Source organism: Furipterus horrens, unplaced genomic scaffold (assembly GCF_987537825.1).
Source record: "Furipterus horrens unplaced genomic scaffold, mFurHor1.1.pri manual_scaffold_2, whole genome shotgun sequence".
Taxonomy (NCBI): domain Eukaryota; kingdom Metazoa; phylum Chordata; class Mammalia; order Chiroptera; family Furipteridae; genus Furipterus; species Furipterus horrens.
Window position 1 is genome coordinate 20828499 of NW_028327172.1, and position 22241 is coordinate 20850739.

General features: G+C 39.8%; 2 protein-coding genes across 2 annotated transcripts in view; one reads left to right on the top strand and one right to left on the bottom strand.

Annotated features, from left to right (window-relative positions):
• CAT (catalase) overlaps positions 1–3000 on the bottom strand; it is a 39704-nt gene extending 36704 nt beyond the window's left edge. Inside the window, exon 1 of the mRNA XM_090262770.1 lies at positions 2825–3000. Within this exon, the coding sequence (XP_090118896.1) occupies positions 2825–2890 (66 nt within the window). The 5' untranslated portion in view covers positions 2891–3000. The remainder of the gene's footprint in view (positions 1–2824) is intronic.
• Positions 3001–21508: 18508 nt separating this feature from the next.
• Positions 21509–22037, top strand: LOC150017981 (thymosin beta-4). The gene has a single exon (XM_090267585.1). The coding sequence runs from the start codon at positions 21569–21571 to the stop codon at positions 21701–21703; it is 135 nt and encodes a 44-aa protein (XP_090123711.1). The 5' UTR covers positions 21509–21568; the 3' UTR covers positions 21704–22037.
• Positions 22038–22241: the final 204 nt, after the last annotated feature.

Consider the following 22241-nt stretch of genomic DNA (forward strand, 5'->3'; position numbering starts at 1 on the left):
ACCAATAGTCAATAAGCTCAAAAAAGTTTAATCAGCACCACTAATCATCAGAGCAGTGCACATTAAAACCGCAATGAGATACTGTTTCTCACCCACCAGAATAGCTAAAAGACTGACACCACCAAAAGCTGACAGGATGTGGAGCAACTGGAACTCTCACGCTCTGATGACAAAAGTGTAAAATGACACAAACACTTTGGAAAAAGGCTTCGCAGTTTCTCATAGAACAGTCACATATCCTGTGATGCAGCAACTCTACTCCTAGGTATTTCCCAAGAGAAATGAACGCGCGTGTGTGTGTGTGTGTATAAGATTTTTTATAGCAGCTTTATTCATAGTAGCCAAACACTAGAAATAGCCCAGGTATCCAGCAACAGGATAAACAGATGGTGGTTCAATAGAATGCTACTCAGCAATTAAAAAAATGTTTTTTGATAACATGCAACAATACGAATGAATCTTAAAACTTTCTTTTAGTCTTAAAACATTTTTGCTGAGTGAAAGAAGCATTACACAAAAAAGTACATAAATCAATCGTTAAAAAGAAAATCAACCGTGGTTGCCTAGGGCAGGATTGCAGGAAATGACTGGGAAACAGCATGAGGGAACTTTTCAGGGTAGTGATAATCTTCTATATCTTGATAAGGGAGGAGGATTCACAGGTGTATATATCACAGAATGATCCACTTAATATTTGTATATTTCACTGTGTTTAAGTATTACCTTAAAAACAAACATTGAACTCTGTTCATTTGTATGCTTAGTGTTAAAGGGTAAAATCTACTGATACACACAACTTACTCTGAAATAAAAATGGGTTTATGAAAGTATGAAAGAATGGATGGATGAAATACATGTAATAAGATATATAATAAAATGTTCATTGTAGAATTTAGATGGTGAAATATGGGTCTACACCACACACTTCTTTCAGTTTTTCTGAATGTTAGAAATGTTTTATAATAAAGCACTGGAAAATTATACAGGCTCTGCAACATATGTAAAATTCCTTGGGGGGGGGGGGCGCGGTATGGGGTAGAGGTCACTTCAAAAAAAAAAGCTGTTTTCACTCAGAGCATCTAAAAGTGAGGAATAACAAGACATTAATGGGACTGCCAATCAAGACAACGTACACAGTGCATTGCAATGCTAAGGACAGAGGGGACAGCACTATCTCTATCACTAGTCCCAATTATATAAGTGCTTTGTGGGCCAGCTGTTTCTAACATGCGCAACCATGTAGCGTAAATCAACAGCAAGCTCTTAATGGTTTTTCAACAGTCAATGATTCTCCCAAACAATGAAGAGGCCAGCTAGTCAGTCTCAGAATGAAGAGAGTCCTTTAAAAGGAATAAATTTTGTTTTATGAAAAATTCATTACATTGTCCATATTTTTCTCAATTCACCAGGTATTCATGAAAACGTACGTGTAAATAGGATTTAGCAACCAGAGTATGGAAAAAGTCCTGCCCCCAAGGGCTGAGTTCTGATTCTAACTCTGCCACAAATGAGTTACGTGTGTTTGATTAGTAAAACTCCAAGTCTCTCTGGTTCACTTTGATTAAAAACTCATGAAACACTGAACTAGACTACTGGCAAACAACCAAGGACAGGATGGGAGAGATTTTCCAAGGCCCTAAGAGGAGAGTGGCAGCCTTCTCACAAACAGGGAACTAACTATAAATCAATCCATGTGCACTTAGTATTAATACCCCATTTCATGAATACTAAACCGGTTTTGAAAAAGAACACTAGGCAAGATGAAGAAAAACTCAACTCTAGTCCTCTGCCATTAACCAGCTACCACTGGAACTGAGCAAATCCCTTAGACTCTCTGGGCCAATCTGATAAAAAGAAGACTCAGACCAGATTTTAAAAACACTGGAGACCAGAAGACTCCAACCTCCTCAAAGATGACCTAGAAGACTCTGGGTACAGGCCAGGAATGCCTAACCCCACCACCATTGGGCTGAAATCCTACTCATCTTTAAAGGCCTTGTTTGGATGTCACCTTCTTTGGGAAGCTTGTCAGGCAAAGTCGGTCCCTAAGAACCCTCACCACAATGGAAGGCAGTCTTCTGTTTATCTGTCTTGTCTCCCAGACTAGCCTTTGAGCTTCTCCGACGTCATAGTTCTGACCTCACTGGAATGTGAAGGCCTCCTCCCAGCACAGTGCCTAGTACGTGCCGGCACTCAAAGAATACGTGTGAATAAACGATTTAATTAATCCCTATAGTCGCTTCTAGCTCTAAGATGCTAGGCTTAATGTTTTCCAGTGCAAATTAAATAATGGATGTAAAATTCTTTTATTTAGTAGTTTAATGCTGTGCACATTAAGTATCAGTCACCGTGACTGGTGCGGGGGTCATCGAGAAAATAAAACATGGTCCCTAATCCCATGACAGCCCGCAGATACGAAAGCTTGTAGTTATCATTTGATCAAGGCCAGAACAGAGCCTGTCCCCACTTCCCCCTTCACTTCCTTTCTTGCCGCTGCAGCTCTCTGCCTCTTTCTCCACGCGACTCCATTTCTCCCTCAAACTGCGACCTCTGTCCCAACTGGCGAAAGAGCAAAATTCAGAGCCAACCACCCGCGCCCTACAAACCTGCACTAACCACTCGTGACAAATCCTGAAGGCCCGCTGCCCCCGCCCCAGAACCTTCACCCCACCTCCCAGCGAATGTAACTCCATCTGGAACAAAAAGCAGCCCCACCCCCAGTCCGTGATCAAGGGTACAGCCCCGGAACGTGGAACGTCGCCCCGCTGAGGAAGCCAGGGCCGTTACTCGCGGACGCCCAGCTTTCGGAGAGCTCAGGGTGTACCTGCGCGGCCCGCTGCTCCTTCCAATGCTTCATCTGGTCGCTGGCTGGATCCCGGCTGTCCGCCATGGTGTCAGGCTTGCTTGCCGATCGTTAGCGGTGTCCCTGGCTCAAGAGTCCCCACCCTCTGCAGGCCAACGAGTCTTCAGCGCGTCTCCAGCACCGGAGCTGAAGTCGGTGACTTTAGCCTCCGCCAATCAGCTCCGCCCCTCGTCCCACCCTCTGGAGGACTGCTTTCTGATTGGCCGTTGCCGGCCAGGCCGGATGGGATTGAAGCAAAATGAGGGCGAGAGTAGAGGGACGCGCGACCCGAGGACTGGGAGAGGCTGGGGAGCGGTGTGGGAAGGAGGAGAGCCACGGCCCTCCAACCTCCAAACCCCGGGTGTCTTGAACCCAGGATAGACACCCCGTCCCCCTTCCCCTGCATACAGGAACTTGACTTTCACCTCTGGTTATCAGTATCTCCCAGGCTGCCCTGTTGGTGGCCTGCCAGTTTTGCTGAGACCCTGATGGGTGGGGCTTTGAATTCTGCAAATATGCTCTCTGCTCTTAAAAAGTTAGAAATCCTAGTTGAATTCCTCTGTGCAAAATGAGGTTTTGACATATCCTAAAGTTACTATTATTTGCAGCCGAAGGATTAATGGGAATTTGGAATAAACACTGACACTGATTCTGCAATTAAGATTCATCTAGTAGTCTTACTTTCAAATATTACATTTTTTAAGACAGACTATGCACAGAAAAGCGTGCCATTTTGAAAAACATAGAAAAATGAAACATTGACAAGTTCTTGATGGTCTTTTAATAGTCCAAAATCCATAGCAAGAAAGGTCAAACTTTTAGGGTCCTCTTTGGATTAGCAGCTCCCCTTTTTTCAATGCCTACTATGTGCTAGAGGCCACTAGACAGTTGCTAGACTATCACTCAATCTTAACAATCTCATGATTAAAATTTCTTATTCCCGTTTTAAATATGAAGAATCTGATGCTTAAGACAGGTGGAGGAACTGGTCTAAACTTAAAAACTAGCTAAATATCAGAGCCTAGATCGTTGGTTTTCGAATTTCAAAATGTGGGCCCTGAAACACTATGCAATCCTTTCTAAGAATATTGAAAAATTCTGTGTCTTTAACAAGCAATATTGTTGAAAAGTAAAATATTTACTTAGCCATTTATTAACTTGTCACTGTAATCAAATGGACTGAATAGTTTTTCTTCCTCAGGTGTTACGATTTAGCCTTAAATTTGAAAAGGAAAATATTTAGTAAGTCATGGATTAGTTTATCATTTTTATCAAATGGATTGAATGATTCCACCCAATGAAGTGCTAAGATTTATCTTTAAACACCTTGATAATATAAATTTACTATCATCTTTATATTAAAAGTTCTCAACTCTTAAGTTTGATTTTTTAAATCAAACCACATATGATATATCTGATAGTGTAAATTTCAGGTGTTCTTGATTTTACAAAAGTGCAATATCATGAACCTAAATGAGCTATTTTCAGTCTCTTTCATCTCATGGCACACATAAACTAATTACCAAAATTCTATAGCACACCCAAAAATACATTTTGTGAATGTGACCAAAAAAAAGGTAAATATAATATTGTTTCAGTCACACTGGACAGCTATTGTTGTTGACTGTTGTCATTTTTTATTTGACAATCTAAGGGAACAGAGGTCAGTGCCTCCTACTAAATAGCCAAGTATTGCATGTTTTAAAATTTTTTACAGACCAACAAACAACAAGTGCTGGCAAGGATGTGAAGAAAAGGGAACCCCCATGCACTGTTGGTGGGAATGCAGGCTGGTGCATCCTCTGTAAAAAAACAGTATGGAGTTTCCACAAAAAATTAAAAATGAAACTGCCTTATGACCCAGTAACTCCATTTCTGGGAAAATATCTGAAGAAACCTGAAACACTGATTCAAAAATAAAAATAAAAATGCACCCCTTTGTTCATAGCAGTGTTATCTACAATAGCCAAGATTTGGAAACAGCTCAGGTAGCCATCAGTAGATGAGTGGGTAAAAACGCTGTGGTACATTTACACAACTCAGCCATAAAAAATAAGGAAATCTTACCTTTTCCAACAGCATAGACGGACTTGGAGAATATTATGCTAAGTGAAATAAGCTAGTCAGAGAAAGACAAATGCCATATGATCTCACTTATATGTGGGATCTAATGAACAAAATTATTTAACAAACAAAATAGAAACAGAAGCATAGAAACAGAGAACAGACTGACAGCTAGCTATCAGAGGGGAGGGGAGTTGGGGGCTGGGTGAAAAAAGAAAGGTGAAGGAATTAAGCATATATATACACACACACTCATGTATGTGTGTGTATATGCATATGGTATACATATATACATATGATGATAGCCAGAGGGAAAGGAGGTGAGAGGTTGTGGAAGAGAGCAAAGGGGGGATAAATGGGGACGGAAAAAACTTTACTGTGGGCAATGGGCACACAATGAAGGGTGCAGATGATGTTTTGTTGAGTTGTACACTTGAAACCTGTATGGTTTTGTGAACCAATGTCACCAAAAAAAAACTCAATAAAACATTCTTGCAATATAGCAGTTGAAAATTGCTGACCTAAATCATAAAAGTTTACCTCTGGAGTTCATTGGAAAAGCAGCCCACAGATTGATCTTTAGTGCCCTATATTTTTCCTTCATTACACTTAACATAATTGTAAAGATGTTATTAGCTGTGTAGTTTTAGTGATGTCTTTTGCTACCTACCCCACCCACACTGCCACTAGAGCGTAAACTCCATGAGAGCAAGGACCCTTGATTTGCTCTCTGTTGTATTCTTGCACACCTAGAATTGACCAAGTACTCTCTGCCAGGGACTATTCTAAGCTTTTTATGTGCATTTGCTCACTTAGCCCTCCCAATCATCCTATGAGTTAGGTACTAATTTATTCTCATTTTATAGATTAGGAAACTGAGACTTAGAGGGGTTAAATGAATAACTGGTCCAAAGTTACACAAGTATTAAGGGACAGCGCTAGGGTTCTAGTCCATTCATCTCCAGAGCCCATGGCTTATTGAATAAATTAATGTTGAAAGAATCAAACTAATAATTTTCTTCATAATTAAGATAAATATTAATCGAGTAAATAAAAAGAGACCTGGAGTTATGTGTTAACCTTTGTTCTTTACATAAACATTGTCCTGTGTTTTGTTTTGTTTTCTCTGTTTCCATTACTGTTGCTTTGGACTCCTGAGGAATTGTTTTCAGTGAAAGAGAAATAAATTGAGAAGCAAGATGCTTTTAGATTATGTCCTATCTTGTATGTTAAAATAAGGTGTGTGTGTGAGTAATGACAATAAATTTATATTGGCTGCATAGGTAGAATTCTATTCATCGACTTTATGACTGTAATTTACATATAGCTTAAGTATAGGCACTTCTAAAAATCAGCCTTAGTTTAAAAATACATTAAACCATATCTGTTTAACTCCTAAAGATAATTCTGAATGATTGGTTCAAATTTGGTACCAGATTTTTACATTTTATTAATATAAACACATGAATATTTTTGTTGATATTGAATGGAATTGTTATTTAGAAAATGCAGTTCTTTTATTGTTCAGAATCTAACAAAATAAAATATACTAGCACAAAAGATAATAATATTATTGATCCTAATATCACTGAATCTAAAATTAGGCTTATAAAGTAGGCCACATAAGTGTTTAAGAGAAAAGGTTGGGTACTTAACTAGGAACCTTTACAGAAAAATTTTCTTTCATTAATATTTGAAAAATAACTGAGAGAATGAACTATGTCTTGCTGGATGACAGATATATATAGCAGCATGGGGAATAACAGAAACCTAGATAATTTTTTATTTCTCTTCTGCTTCCACACACCCTCAAAAGGGCTGAGAATATTCTACATATTTCTATTTTATTCTCTTCCCAACATCCTTGTGAAGTAAAGTTAGGGGTAGGGAGAAAAAGAAAGAACACAGTATAACAGAGAAGATGGGCGGGTGGGTGTGGTGCAATCCAGGGACCCTTTGAGGGAAGGGCAGTGAACACCACCTCAGCTGTATGCTTCAACCTTTGTGGACTAGGCCCGAGCAGGCAGGAGAAAGTGGAATTTGCACTAAAAAGTGTCAGCAGTTTTATATGTGGTAATGCCGTTACCCTATGTTCTGCCTGTTTTACTCTACCATGTCTTAGTTCTACTTTCATAAGAACAATTACTTACAAGGAGGAAGCCCAGATGTCCCTTTGTGATGGGCACTGTCAGAACTGTGTTAAGGAAGAAAAAACTCCATCTCCATGTGCCTTTTCTCCCCCAGGCCACATGTCCAATTCTGTTTGGCCTGGGCTTTGAGAAAAAAGAAACACAGAAACAAGAATACAGACTTTGTTATTACCTTAACTTTTTTTCTGACTTTAAAAGGAATGTATGCTTGCTAATGGAGACTTGGAAAATGAAGAATAATATATAAAATAAACAATCATCCACAGGCAGTAACAACTATCTTTCTTAACCAATATTTTATCTCATGTGTTTGTAGTATATATGTGTGTTAGAAAGAGAATCATAAAAAATATATAATTTTGTGTTCTTTTGTTCTTTTTAATTTTAAAAACACTATTTTGAACTTCCAGTCAAGATGGAGGTGTAGATAGACACACTTCGCCTCCTTGCACAACAACAAAAAGAATTACAACTGAATCTCAAAACAAGTAACACCCAGAACTGTCAGAAAACCTAACTGTATGTAAGTCTAACCACCAAGGATTTAAAGAAGCCACATTCATCTAGACAGGTAGGAGAGGTGAAATCAGGGCGGAGAGGTGAGGAGATGCAGTGTGGAGAGGTGCGGGGCAGAACAGGCATGGGCAGTCCCACAATCGCGTGTGATGGATAACACTCAGGAGGGGTACCTTGGGAGTGAGTGATCCCAGCTCCAGGCCAGAATGCACAGCCTAGGGTTCCAAAGCTGGGAAAATAAGCCCCATAACTTCTGACTGTAAAAACCAGTGGGGGGTAGGGAGGCTGAAAAAGCTGCTGGATTTTCAGGAAATTCCACTTAAAGGGCCTGCATGGTCTTAAAACATATGCAAACCCACCCACTTTGGGATTTAACACCAGGGCAACAGCTGGAAAGGTGCCAGTCCCATACGGGGAGTAAGTGAAGTGACTGGAAACAGGGCAAGTGCTCGGCAAACCTCCAGAAGCCAGGCAGTGGCACAGTCCCCTCTCCTAGCCCTCCCCCTACACACGGCCACAAAGTGATGAAGTGGGTTGCCCCGCCCTGGCGATTACCTAAGGCTCTGACCCACACACTTTACAGATGCCTTTACTATTATAGGCCACGCTACTAAGACAGGGAGTCAAAGCAGCTCTACCTAATACACAGAAATAAACACAGGGAGGCTGCCAAGTTGAGGAGACAAAGAAATATGGTCCAAATGAAAGAACAGAACAAAACTTCAGGAAAAAAAAAAAACTAAAGAAAATAAAGAGAGCCAACTTATGAGGTGCAGAAGTCAAAACACTTGTGATCAGGGTGCTCAGAGAAGGCATTAAGTACGACAACAAAATAAAGGAAGAAATGAAGGTTACACTAAGTGAAATAAAGAAAACTCTATAGGGAACCAAGAGTGAAGGGGAGGAAGCTGAGATTCAGTTCAATGATTTGGAACATGAGGAAGAAATAAACATTCAATCAAAACAGAAAGAAGATTTTTTTTTTTAAGGATAGTATAAGAAGACTCTGGGACATCTCCAAATGTGCCATTTGGAATGCCAGAAGGAGAAGAGGAAGAGCAAGAAATTTAAAAAACTTATTTGAAAAAAATAATGAAAGAAAATTTCCCTAATTTGGCAAAGGAAAAAAACATACAAGACCAGTAATCTCAGAGAGTTCCAAACAAGTTGGACCCAAAGAGGACCACACCAAGACACATCATAAATAAAATGCCAAAGGTTAAAAATAAAGAGAGAATCTTAAAAGCAGAAAGAGAAAAAAAGGGAGTTATCTACAAAGGAGTTCCCATAAGAATATCAGCTGACTTCTCAAAAGAATCTTTGCAGGCAAGAAGGAACTGGCAAGAAGGGACTTGCAAGAAGTATTTAAAGCAATGAAAAGCAAGAACCTATAACCTAAGCTACTCTACCCAGCAAAGGTATAATTTAGAACGGAAGCGCAGATAAACTGCTTCCCAGACAAGGTAAAGATAAAGAAGTTCATCATCACCAAGTCATTAGTATAAGAAATGTTAAAGGGACTTATTTAAGGAAAAGAAGATGAAAACTATGAACATTTAAAAGGCAATAAATTCACAACTATCAACAACTGAATCTAAAAAAGACAAACTAAGCGAACAAGCAGAACAGGAACAGAATCATAGGTATGGAGATCATTTGGAGGGTTATCAGTTGGGACAGGGAAGGGGGCTAACAGGAGAAAAAGTGCAGGGATTAAGAAGTACAAATTGGTAGGTACAAAATAGACAGAGGAATGTTAAAAACAGTATAGGAATTGGAGTAACCATGCACGACCATGGACATAAACTAAAGGAGGGGATTGCTGGAGGGAAAGGGGATACTGGGAGGAGAGGTCAAAGGGGGAAAAATAGGGACAATTGTAATAATATAATAAAATATACTAAAAAAATGTATTTCACCTAAATTTATATGGTACAAAAATATTACAAGCTTGAAAATGTCACTCAAATAGAAGAAGAAGGTTCTTTCCATTCTCCAGGCTAACCTTTGTTTAGAGGCAAATAAATAAGAGACAAATCATATTGTAAAGAGCATATATAGAAAATTTTCTTTTAAAAGAGAAAAATATTTGGATGTTTTCTATTTTGGTGTAGCTTAGCAATCCAGTTTACATTGACAACTTTAGTTGTTAGGACATATATTACATTCACCAAAGAACACAATGGACAGAGAGCAGGTAGCTTAACCCCTGATTAAGCACAAAATGTCTGATTTAATTTTTTCTAATATGTTTTAAGAAGATTCTCCACCTGTAAATTCAAGTTCGGTTGGGTGACCATGCACATGGAAGAAGTCAGCATTTATCAAAGAAGAAAGGGAGACTGGATCTTGGTGGTCAACTAGCAACAGCTGGCACACTGGCCTCCCAGGGACATTGGAAAAATTAAGGGAGAGGACATGCATAGTAAGGGTTAGTGATCAGCATTTCTCAGTATTGCTCTTTAGCCCTGTGAGGTTCCTCCATAAACTGCTACAGCTTTTGAGAATACAATGAACTTGGCATTAAGCTATTGTATTATAGCCACCTTATAGGGTGTGCAGTAGTGAAGAGACTTCCTCTGGCTGCCACAAATGTGTCTCCAAGGCCACACTGTGGTAAACTGCCCTAAACTTAACCTTCCTGTTCCACACAACCATCCTCTCAAACATATTTTATTTACATAAATAATGTCTCTATTGCTCCTACCATGTCCCAGGCTCTCCTCTAAACACGTTTTCTAATATTAGCCCATCTGATCCTTATAACAACCTTATGAGATATGAACTCTTATTATCTTCCTTCTACATATGAGGACACTGAGCTATAAAAAGGTGAAATAACCTCCCACGGTCACATAGCTTGTTAGTGATGGGGCCAGGATTCAAACCAGGCTCCAGAGGTCACACCTCAACTTCGCCAGTGCTCTTCCTATCACAAAGCAGGGGAGTACAGGAAGCTTTCGGGTAAGAGTTCCACATTCTTAGACTACTACCAAAGCATCGTACCACCTGCCACCTACTTGCCGACTTGGCTTTCTGAGAAGCACACTAATGTAAGCCGATTGTGAAACCCACAGAATTGAGAAAGGCCACAAGGAGATGGCATTCCAGACTGTCTTTGAAAGAAGGAATGGGGAGGGGTTATGGATACATGATATCAGAGCATGTCAGGCTTAGAGAGACACCCAGGAGGTGCTGAGTGCCAGAGAAGTAGCAACTTGCAGAGGTAGCAAGGTGAAGGGAATTCTCCTTCATCCTAATAGCAAAGGTCAGCCAGAGCCTCCAACTTTTAAGGTAATAGGATGAATGTCCATTTAAAAACTTGGTTTCCACCAGGCAAGAGTATCTGTTGACCTGTATTATCCACCAATATGAAACTCCTGCTCCAGGATATATGGACAAAGAGATTCAATTCTGAGACATGTGACATGAAGCAAAATTCTCCTTCTCGTGTCAAATGTCAAAAGCGATTTCTTCATAGATCTGAAAACAAAGATTGTTTACTTTCTTAAAACAGAAAATCTTAAGAATACAATTTACAATATTTGCATTACAGGTTTACTGTCTTGTCTACCTTCCTTTCTGCAAGCAGTTCAGTATTTGCTCCGTTTATCCCTCCATTTTTGTCCCTTACCATATCCCATATCTTCCTCCCATTATTCTTTTTTTTTTTTTTTTTTTTTTCCACCCATTATTCTTCTTGGCAAGCACTAACTTAATTCTCTGGAACCTTGCACTGGGATTATGTCATTCCCAATCCCATCCCACTCAACATTCTAAATACCAGGGAATAACTATTACTGTTACCTTCCTCCTTCCTCCCTGGCCTCTGACGTGGGAAACAACTTATCTGATGGATAAATTATACATGATTCTCTAAGAGAACTTGTAAAAGGCCCAGGTCTTTTACTGAATACCCGTTTAGTCTCTGCCTCCTGGAAATACAGAGAAGTACAGAAGTTGCATTGCCTGGCCTGAGGGCCTGTAATTTACCACTTCACATTCTCAGGAAGCTCTCCCGCATCAGGGACCACCACATTTAACGTCACAGCCTCCTCCAGCATTCTCGAGCATACCATTCCTACTGCGTATGTTCTCCATGGCACTTCTTACTTTCAACACACTATAGAACCAATTTAATTTGAATATTGTATATTTTCCTCCACTTAAACAGAAGCTCCGAGAGAGGGTAGGTGGGATTTTGTTTTTGTTCTTGTTTTTGTTTTCTTTTTCTAAGATTTAATTTATTTTTTAGAGAGGTGGGAAAGGAAGAAGAAAGAGAGGGAGAGAAATATTGATGTGAGAGAAAAACATCAATAGGTTGCCTCTCATATGCACCCCAACCAAGACTGAACCCACAACCCAGGCATGTGTTCTGACTAGAAATAAAACCAGTGACCCTTCACTTTGCGGGATGATGCCCGACCAACCGAGCCACTCCAGTGAGGGCTGTTTTTGTTTTTTTCTGTTCATCCTCAGCACCTGGAAGTTTTCTGACACTCAGTAGGTGTTCGACCAACATTTAAAGGAATGATCAAATAGATGAAATAATGGGTGAACTCACACCAGGATAAACCATGCCCCCAAACAGGATAGGTAACAATTTTTCTTAGGCAATGTGATAAGCTCCCTTACTCAAATAAGATCCCTTTAAGATGTGAAAATATTATTCATGAAATTTAATTAGACTATAAATTTCATATAAATAATAATAATATTATATCAATGATAAATTACCTAGTTTTGATCTTTGTACTATGGTTATTTAAGGGAATGTTTTTTCTTAGAAAATACATATTGAAGTATTTAGTGGTAAAGAAGCACGATGTCTACAATTATTCTCAAATGGTTCAGAGACATGCACACACACATATATATACACACACACACATACAAATAAAGAGAGCAGGCAAATGATAAAAAACAAACAGGGGAAATAGAAACAACTACTAAAACAGGGTAAAAGGTGAAACAGTGTTATTTGTATTATTTTTCTAACTTTCTGCACTTTTAATCTTATATCAAAGTTAAAATTTACCAAAAAATGTAAATATATTTCTAGAAGGGGGTATATATAATTATTCATGTATATGTGTATGTGTATGTATATGTATATGTATATATATATATATATATATATATATCGTCGGCAGCCGTCCGTCTCGAGAGACGATGGTGTAGCTTCTTAAGAGTCTATCTGCACCGCCAAGAATGGCTGTGCAGTCCGACTCGGGAGTGACATGGTATCTGTCTCCTCCCGTGTTGAATCGACATCTTGCGATGACGCTGAAGCTACAGAGCCTGGGCAGGGTGATATGGAGGGTCTGCTGTTGCCCATGCAGCAGACCCCCCCTCTCTTCGCAGCTGAAGGGTCCAAGGGAAAGACGGAGTCAATACAGCTTGGCTTCAGGTGCGCCGCAGGAGTTGCCGGTGTTGACTACAACGTCAAACGGCCTTAGGGACTCCGGCTCCGGATTTTCTGTTGGGGTTTACTCCCTTAGCCTTTCCCCTCAAGAGGTATGCCGCAAGGCAGCGGAGGTTTTTTGGAGTCAGAGTTTTCCTTCTCTGATGTACCCTGACTGGAAGATCGAACCAGCGACACTTAGCTCGCAGGCCGACGCTCAATCCACTGAGCTAAACCAGCCAGGGCCAATGCGTATGTATATATTATATATATATATAGTCATTCAGTAGCTGAGAGGCAGCAGAAGCCCATGATGTACAAAAGGTGCCAAAAATACATCACCAAGACCCCTTACACCACAATGAACCTCACAGGGAGCCTCACGGTTGGGAAAAGGACTCAGCAGTGACCGCATAGATGGGACATTCAACATAAGCTATGGACAGAGAGTTGCATTGGTCTGGGGGCGGGGAAGGTAGTTTGAACCAGGGCTAGCGATGTCCCCTTCCAGCATATCCCCCATGGCATTGTACTCTTAGCCCCTCCCAGACATACCAACGTGAGAGCCCTATGCCCTAAAGATGAAAACCATGACAGTTTATGAAATCAGCCACATAAATTGCGAAACTGAAGTCTAAGTTCCATCTGTTCTGTGCCAGTGTTTTAAAAGAGAAAAGAAAAGAAGGGCATCATTTTAAAGATAAAAATTTAAAAACAGAAAAGGGATGAGTACAGACATGTGGAGAGCCTTCTCTACACCCTATCAGATAGCCCAAACATTTCACCCCCAACCATGCCAGCCACTCTGTGCCTTTGTTTATGACTGTATCTAGGGAATGAAGAGCAGTTTGGAACCTTGTCACTGTGGCCAATGTTTGTAGCAAACATCTTTTCCCTCCAAAGCACTCAACATTTGTGAATGTGGAGCCAGGAAGGCTGAATCATAATGAGATGCACATGTGCTCTTGAGTATCCAAAAGAAACAATACCCTGGGGACCAAAGCTAGTGCCTTCCTGAGAGAGCCCCAAGCCACACGATGGGCTGGGAGAACAGATTTAGCTTTGGGGACTGGACTGTAAAGGAAGACCCAAAAGGAACTAAAGAGATGGCGGTGAGTTGATGGAGATTGCAGAGTCTGCCCTCATTAGAAAAAAAAAGGGGGCGGGGAGGAAGGGAGGACTCAAGGAAGGAAGGAAATTATGGAAAGCAGAAAATGGTAATCAAGACTGAATCTCAACTCAGAAATGATGAGCAAAGTACTGTTTATTCCAGCAAGGTCCAAGGAACAGCAGCTGAAGCGGGTATTAAAATGGAGAGATGGAGGAAACAAAGTCTGGCTATAAGAGATCTTCCCACTCAGAGCCGCACTTGCCCAGGAGATAGCAAAACAGAACATGGTGTAGCTGGTTCTCAGCCACTGCAGTTGTCTGCATGCCTCAGGTATGCCAGACCCTCAGGAAATCTAACTGAAACCTGTTTCCTGGCCAGTGAATCACAGGTCTTGTTTTAACCAGCATACAAGTCTTGTTTTCTATCCAAGTGCTGGTTTTCAATCCTTCATTTGGAGTAGCTAACAAACAACCCCTGACTTTTCCACCTTGGCAAAACTATTCACTGAATTTTTCTCTGAGGTGTGTTCTATTGCCTGGCAAGTTTTTTTTTTTTTTTTTAAAGAAAAAAAAAAAGATTTTTTTAAGTTCAAAGGATTTTTTTTTTTTAATGCAGGACCATGAACAAGAAAGATAAGTGACAATGTATACATGACTTAAAGGTGACTCTAGTCCCCAAAAGACCAGTAAAACTAGATAAACTCTGGAAAGAATTAGCTAATGCTCTCCAGTTTCAAGTGTGGGGGAAGGACAACTGAAGAGAGATAGGCGAGCTAGAATGATAAGAAATGTGTGGTCTCTGTGAATGCAATTTCTGGAATCCTAGCTACCACTACGGGCCCTCCAGCTCCATCCCAATGCCTTTGATCTCCTGGTTACAGCAACAGTGGAAAACTGGAAGCGCCTTCCTTCTTGCTGGAGCTGTCAGCACAGTTCATAACTTGGAGCCCAGGTTCACAGTGCCAATGGCATCACTGTATCGCAGCATGTTTTTTAATAGATGCTATCACTGTCGCTATGGCAACTGCAACCTTCTCTCCTTTAGTAGTCATGGCCTCACAATCTTTTGCTGCCCATCTAGATACCTCTCCTGATCACCGCTGATGTGCCCACCATATAAGGAAACCAAAACATCCATCTGGTTTTGCCTGGGACTGGAGGGTTCCTGGGCTTAAACGTGGGACTTTCACTACTAAAACAGGGAAGTCCCAGGCAAACCGAAGTACGAGGGGAGACCCCAAAAGCCCCAGAATTATCTTCTGTGGGTGGGGGGCCCTGGTAGTACACGCTTCCCCTGCTAGGAGAGTGTTCTAGGAACCCATCTGTATCCGTGCACCAGCTGGCATTATGAGAGGCTGCATTTGGCTTCAGTTAATTTTTTTTGAACACTCTTTTGATGCATTTGCCCATTTCATGATGGGTGATTTATGAGCGCACCTGCCCACACCATGCTCACAGCCCTCTATTTCCCTGGATGGAAACTGCAACCCCAGGAAGTGGTACTTCCTCTCTTCAGGGATTCTCTAGGACAGTACCTTGTCCATCCCACCTTCCCAGGTCAAATCTGCCATCTCACCAATACCCTTACATGGGGGAAGACCTGCACTATACCACCTGAATGATGTGATCTGTACTTAATAACTCTCTGCAATAGTCTAATATGTGTGCCCTCCTCCCTAGGATAAGGAAGTAATCAAAAGAGAGAAAACTATTCTATTTCTTCGGGGTCAGACTGTTGGTCTGTTTCTTGTATTTATTTCTTGCATTTATTTGCTTTTTTTTTTTTGGTCCTTCCAACTTTACGTAAAATTCCAATAAGAAATAGGAAGGCTTCCGTTGCAATTGGCCCCTATGAAAGCAAAGTCTAGAGAAGACACAGCTTTGTCTCTGAAAGTTTCTCACTCCTTACAGCACGAGATAGAACAAGAAGGTAGAACCCAAGTTCAACTGAGGACTGAGGGACAGGCTAAGCACCATGCTATTTTTAGGAGAAAGAAATCTCAGGCTAGATTGTAGAGTTAAAGACTAATTTCTAGTTACTTGACCTTGGAGTTAAGCAAATGGAAATATGATTGCAGGCTTTTTTTTTTTTTTTTTTATTTAAGATGTGAGTATTTCCAGAGAAACGCATACCTGGCAAACAACAAGAGCCTGTGATTACTTGGCCATTAAGACAAACCTCGAATTCCTAAACTCATGAGGCACAAAATGAGCTTGAGATTGATATAGCCCCCACACAAGCTTCCTCTGCAAAACCTTTTTTAGATATGTCCACATTTGTCAATGGACAAGGGAAACCTATTAGAAAATACTCCACTGGTAACCAGAGCGGCTGACCAAGGAGCTCACACTTGTGGCAAGTAAAAGGAAACCTGTTATTCCTGCTCATGAAACAATGGCCACTGTGTAATGTTTCCTATGTCGCCTTATTCTAAGTGAGTTTAAATTGTTGTTATTGTACTTATTCTTTCCATGCTTACTATTCTACATGAGGGTATTGGGTGAGGGGATCCAACATCATTTAGCACAGTGGTTCTCAACCTGTGGGTCGCAACCCCTTTGGGGATCAAACGACCCTTTCACAGGGGTCTCCTAAGACCATTGGAAAACACATATATAATTACATATTGTTTTTGTGAGTAATCACTGTGGTTTAATTATGTTCAATTTGTAACAATGAAAATACATCCTACATATCAGATATTTACATTACGATTCATAACAGTAGCAAAATTACAGTTATGAAGTAGCAACGAAAATAATTTTATGGTTGGGGGTCACCACAACATGAGGAACTGTATTAAAGGGTCGCGGCATTAGGAAGGTTGAGAACCACTGATTTAGTGGCAATTCATCCCACCATGTGGAGCTATTGTCCGGATCTAACTGAGAACAGAACACCACCCAGGGGTCCTTAGGTCAAAGTCAGAGCAAGCAATTTGATAAAGCTTTGGATGAGTCTCCTTTTCAAGGAAAGGCAGAGCTGGCCAGCAAGAATCAAAATCATAGCAGAGAATCATATCCAGTCTCACGGTGTGAAATAGGAGTTGGAGCCGGGCTTTCCCGCAGGGAAAAGAGGTGTCATAAACTGTGTGTGCTGATGATAATAAAAATAACGTAAAGCTCATAACACAGAATCGCCGCAAGAATGGTCAATACCTATCAATTCAAAAGTATTTAGGATCAGCCGTGGCATAAGAAAATTTGACAACAAATCATAAATTTTAAATGGCATTCCCAGTAGCAAGTTATAAAGTTGAAACAAAATGTTTCTAAACTATTAATAACAAACATGAATTTTTATCAACTATGCTAGAAGAAAGATTAAATCACCTTTCTATTCTCTCAGCTAAAAGTTGTTACATTTTAGCATGTGAAAAGATGATTAAAGAGTATGCAATCAAAAATATAGAAAAATAGTACTTTTGGGATGTGTCAGGCTATTAATAAAATATGCTATTTTTCAGGATTTTGTGATGTGCATACTTGCCAGATTATTCAAGTTTGTAAATTGTGATTTCTTTTATCATTGTACATAAAGATTTATTTTTGTACAAAATTTTGTGTTCATTTCCCTGAAGAGGCACTGTGAATTACATAATCTTTTTTTCTCATTTATTTTATTTTATCCTTGTTCAGTTACAGTTGTCTCAATTTTTCCCCCATTTCCCTCCCCTGCCCTGTCCACCCCAATTCATTCCCTACCAAGCTTGCTTCCTGCCTGCCCCCCCACAGCTCCTCGAAAAGAGCCTTTTCCTACAATTACAGGTGTAGTTGGTCCCAAAAATCACTCTTTTCATTGCCTCTTCAGGCCCAGAGGAAGTAAAGCTACCTGAGAATTGCAGGTGCTTCACCCTCCCCTGTTGGTCTCCCACAACCTTGCTCACCCATTTTGTACGACCGACCGTCATGAAAATTCCCTCAGTGGTCCCTTCAGAACATGCTGTTTCCTGCTGGGATCCTGACTTGTGAAAAGCAACTTGTGAAAAGCGAACTAATGTGTTGAGTTTTAAAGGAGTTTCTGGAGATTTTACAGCCCGATCTTGCTCAATGCTTACAACCAACCAACATGATGAGGGGCAGGGCTTCTCAAACTTTGGGTCATAACCCATTTATACCCCTGAAAATTACTGAGGACTCAAAAGAGCTTTCTTCTGTTAACGTTGGAATTTTATATACATGTACATATACATATAGAAATTACAACTGCGATAACTTAAATACTTATTTTAAAATTTTGAAAGCCTAATATGTATTAACATAAATCACAAGTTATTATGGAAAATAACTACATTTCCCAAAAATCAGTGAGAATAATGGTATTGTTTTATAATTTTGCAAACCCTTTAATGTCTGACATAACAGAAGACAATTGGATTCTCATACCTGCCTTGCATTCTATCGGTTGCAATATCACATGCCATGTAACTTCGGAAAACTCTACTGTACACTCAGGAGAGAATGAGAGTTAAAAAAACAAACAAAACATATAACATCTTATATTATTAAAATAATTTTTACCTCGTTGACTCCCTGAAAGAGACTTGGGAACTCACAGGGCTTTCTGGACCACACTCTGAAGATCGCTGGTATAGAGAAATGGACATTGATTTAAGGATCAATATCTTTCTCTGGCTTTTAGTCCTAATTCTGCCACCTCCCAGCAATGTAACCTGCAGGAAATTATTTAACTTTTTTAAAACACAGTTTCCACATCAACTAAGTAGAGGGTCTAAATGGTAGAAATAAGAGTATTACTAATACTAAAATTCATAAATTCTTTCGTTTGTAACTTAATATTTACTAAAAGAAATGATATTCCCAGTCAGGGCACATGACTAGGTTGCACGTCAGGTCCTCAGTTGGGGGCACGAGTGAGAGGCAACCATACAGTGATGTTTCTCTCCCTCTCTTTCTCCTTTCCCCTCTCTCTAAAAATATAATAAACAAACGAACAAATTAATTCATTAAAAATAAACAAATAAATAAAATAAAGAAGGAATTAGTTAAAAAAAAAAAAAAGGACCCGACTAGACACTTCTCCTAAGAGAACATAGAGATGGCCAATAGACATGTGAAAAGAAACTCAATGTCATTAATCATCAGAGAAATGCAAATTAAAACACAATGAGATATCACTTCACACCTATAAGAATGGCTATCATCAGTGAGTCAACAAACAAGTGTTGCTAAAGATGAAGAAAATGGGAACCCTCATGCACTGTTGGTGGCAATACAGATTAGTGCAGCCACTGTGAAAAACAGTATGCAGTTTCTTAAAAAAAAAAAAGAAGAAGAAAAGAAAGAAAGAAATGATAGCTATCTTTGAGTCACTTTGGAAGTTAATGAGATGTCAGTATGGTCAATTTGAATGTTAAATGAAAGTCAAGTGTCATGGTATTGAACTTCACTTATAAAGGCAGGTATCAGGAAAACAAAAAAGGAAGAAGTTATGACAGCTAGTTATGAATTATATTGTTGAGAAATTAGTATGTATTTTGAAATGCTCCCTCTCAACATTGCCAAATATCATTTAAGATAGAGCATGATAATGATAAGACATGTTAAAGCTTCCTGAGGAAATTACAATGGTTCCCAGCTTTCCAGTAGCTAGAAACTTAAAAAATTGTAAACATGTGGCCAACCTCGAATACACTTGACATGAATGTTTTCAGTGCTAAAAAAGAAAAGTAATGGTGAACAAAGCAATATTATTAAATATTGAGGGAAGAAGTTCTCATAGTTTGAGAACTGAAGTTAGGAAAAACAGCCCCCTCGCCTGCTCACTGGCTGGGCTGTACTAAGAGCCAGGATGGCTTTTATAATTCTCCCCTCCCTTCTGAGAGGTGTTCAGCCCATTGGCCTCCTTGTTATGGAATATCCAGTTAAACTGGATCTCTGGGAGTGGAGCTGAGGTTGCATGTTCTCAATATGAGAACACTGTACACCAATAACACAATCACTGCCTTTCCTGAATTTTTCCTCAGGCCTGATCTTATATCTGGACCCACAGAAAACTGTGGCTGGGCCATGGGAGTGGTGATGGTGGTTGAAAGGGAGAGAAAGAGTCAGGGCCACTGGAAAAGTCTTTTATGACTAAGCAGGACAACATCACCACAATAGACATCTGCTCCATCAAGGAAAGATCATTGCTTCATTTATGGGGCTTTCAGTATAAGTCACACTCTATGGGTATGCCAGAAACAATCTAGTCTATAGATGAGAGATCGGAGTACTGGAATTCCCAGCCCTGACATCAATGGAAGTTGTCATTTCAGGTTCAGTTTCCTTTGTTATTACTCCAAAGGTGTGCTGGTTATTAATTTTTAGATTCATAGCTGAAGAACTATAAGTAGAGTTAGCTCTGAATTGAAAATCAAATTCTGCAGGCAATCCAGTCCTCAGGTGTTCAGCATTCAGAAGGTTTTTATTGGAGCCCTGGCTGCTGTGGCTCAGTGGATTGAGCATTGGCCTGAGAACCAAGTGTTGCTGGTTCAATTCCCAGTCAGGGCACATGACTAGGCTGCACGTCAGGTCCCCAGTTGGGGTGTGTGTGAGAGGCAACCACACAGTGATGTTTCTCTCTCTCTCTTTTTCCTTTCCCCTCTCTAAAAATAAAAATAAATAAATAAATATTTTTTTAAAGCTTTTTATTGGGTATCTATATGTTTAAGCACTCGGGGTTTCCTAGTTACAAAGACGTCAAGACTCTTGCCCCACAGACCTTATAATCTCGTCTTTCCAGATAGCATATCACACTTTCAGGAATCTGTTCCCAAAGGACAAGAGATAGCGGTTCAAGAAACCACCCAACCCCCTCAAGTTATCAATATAAAAATAAGGGGTTAATGTCCAAAATATACAAGCAACTCTTATCAATCAGTAGGGGAGAAAAAAGAATTAAAAAATGGACAAAGGACCTGAATAAACATTTTTTCAAACTAGACATACAAATAACCAACAGATATACAAAGAGTTGCTATACATCTCTAATCATCAGGGAGACAAAAATCAAAACCACAATGAGATATTGCTGTATAACTTTTAGGATGACTATTATGAAAAATGTAAGAGATAAGTGCTGGCAAGGGTGTGGAGAAAATAATGAACACTTGTGCACTGTTGGTGTCAATATCAATTGGTACAGCCATTATACAAAACAGTATGGAGGATCCTCAAAATACTAAAAATAGCACTACCATATATGATCTTGCAATCCCACTTTAGGTATATACCCAAAGGAAATGAAATCAGTATCTCTAAGAGAAATCCAAAACCCCGTGTTCAATGCAGCACTGTTCACAATTGCTAAGACATAGAAATAACCTAAATGTACGTTGACAGATGAATGGATAAAGAAAATGAGAAATAGATAAATGATTGATTGACAGATAAAGATATAAAGAAGTACATATAGGCGGCAGTCACTGAGCACGTCGGACTTCTCTTCCTCGCGCACCTCCGCTCCGCTTCCTCGCAACCATGTCTGACAAACCCGATATGGCCGAGATTGAGAAATTCGATAAGTCGAAATTGAAGAAGACAGAAACGCAAGAGAAAAATCCACTGCCTTCCAAAGAAACCATTGAACAGGAGAAGCAAGCAGGCGAATCGTAATGAGGCCCGCACCGCCAATATGCACTGTACATTCCACAAGCATTGCCTTCTTATTTTACTTCTTTTAGCTGTTTAACTTTGTAAGATGCAAAGAGGTTGGATCAGTTTAAATGACTGCTGCCCCTTTTCACATCAGAACTACTGACAACGAAGGCCGCACCTGCCTCTCCCATCTGCCTGTCCGGCTGGCGGGGAAGGGAAAGAACTTGCATGTTGGTGAAGGAAGGAGCTGGGTGGGTCGACAGTGAAATCTAGAGTAAAAACCAAGCTGGTCCAAGGTGTCCTGCAGGCTGTAAAATGCAGTTTAATCAGTGCCATTTTTTTTTTGTTAAAATGATTTTAATTATTGGAATGCACAATTTTTTAATATGCAAATAAAGTTTTAAAACCTGAAAAAAAAAAAAGTACATATAATGAAATATTATTCAGCTATAAAAAAGAAGTAAATCCTGCCGTTTGCTATAACATGGATGAACCTGAAAGACATTATGCTAAGAGAAATAAGCCTGGCATAGAAAGATAAATTGTTGTGTGATTT

Bases quoted from the DNA above. Each gene is read 5' to 3' on its own strand.
- LOC150017981 (XM_090267585.1), top strand. From the start codon at position 21,569: ATGTCTGACAAACCCGATATGGCCGAGATTGAGAAATTCGATAAGTCG.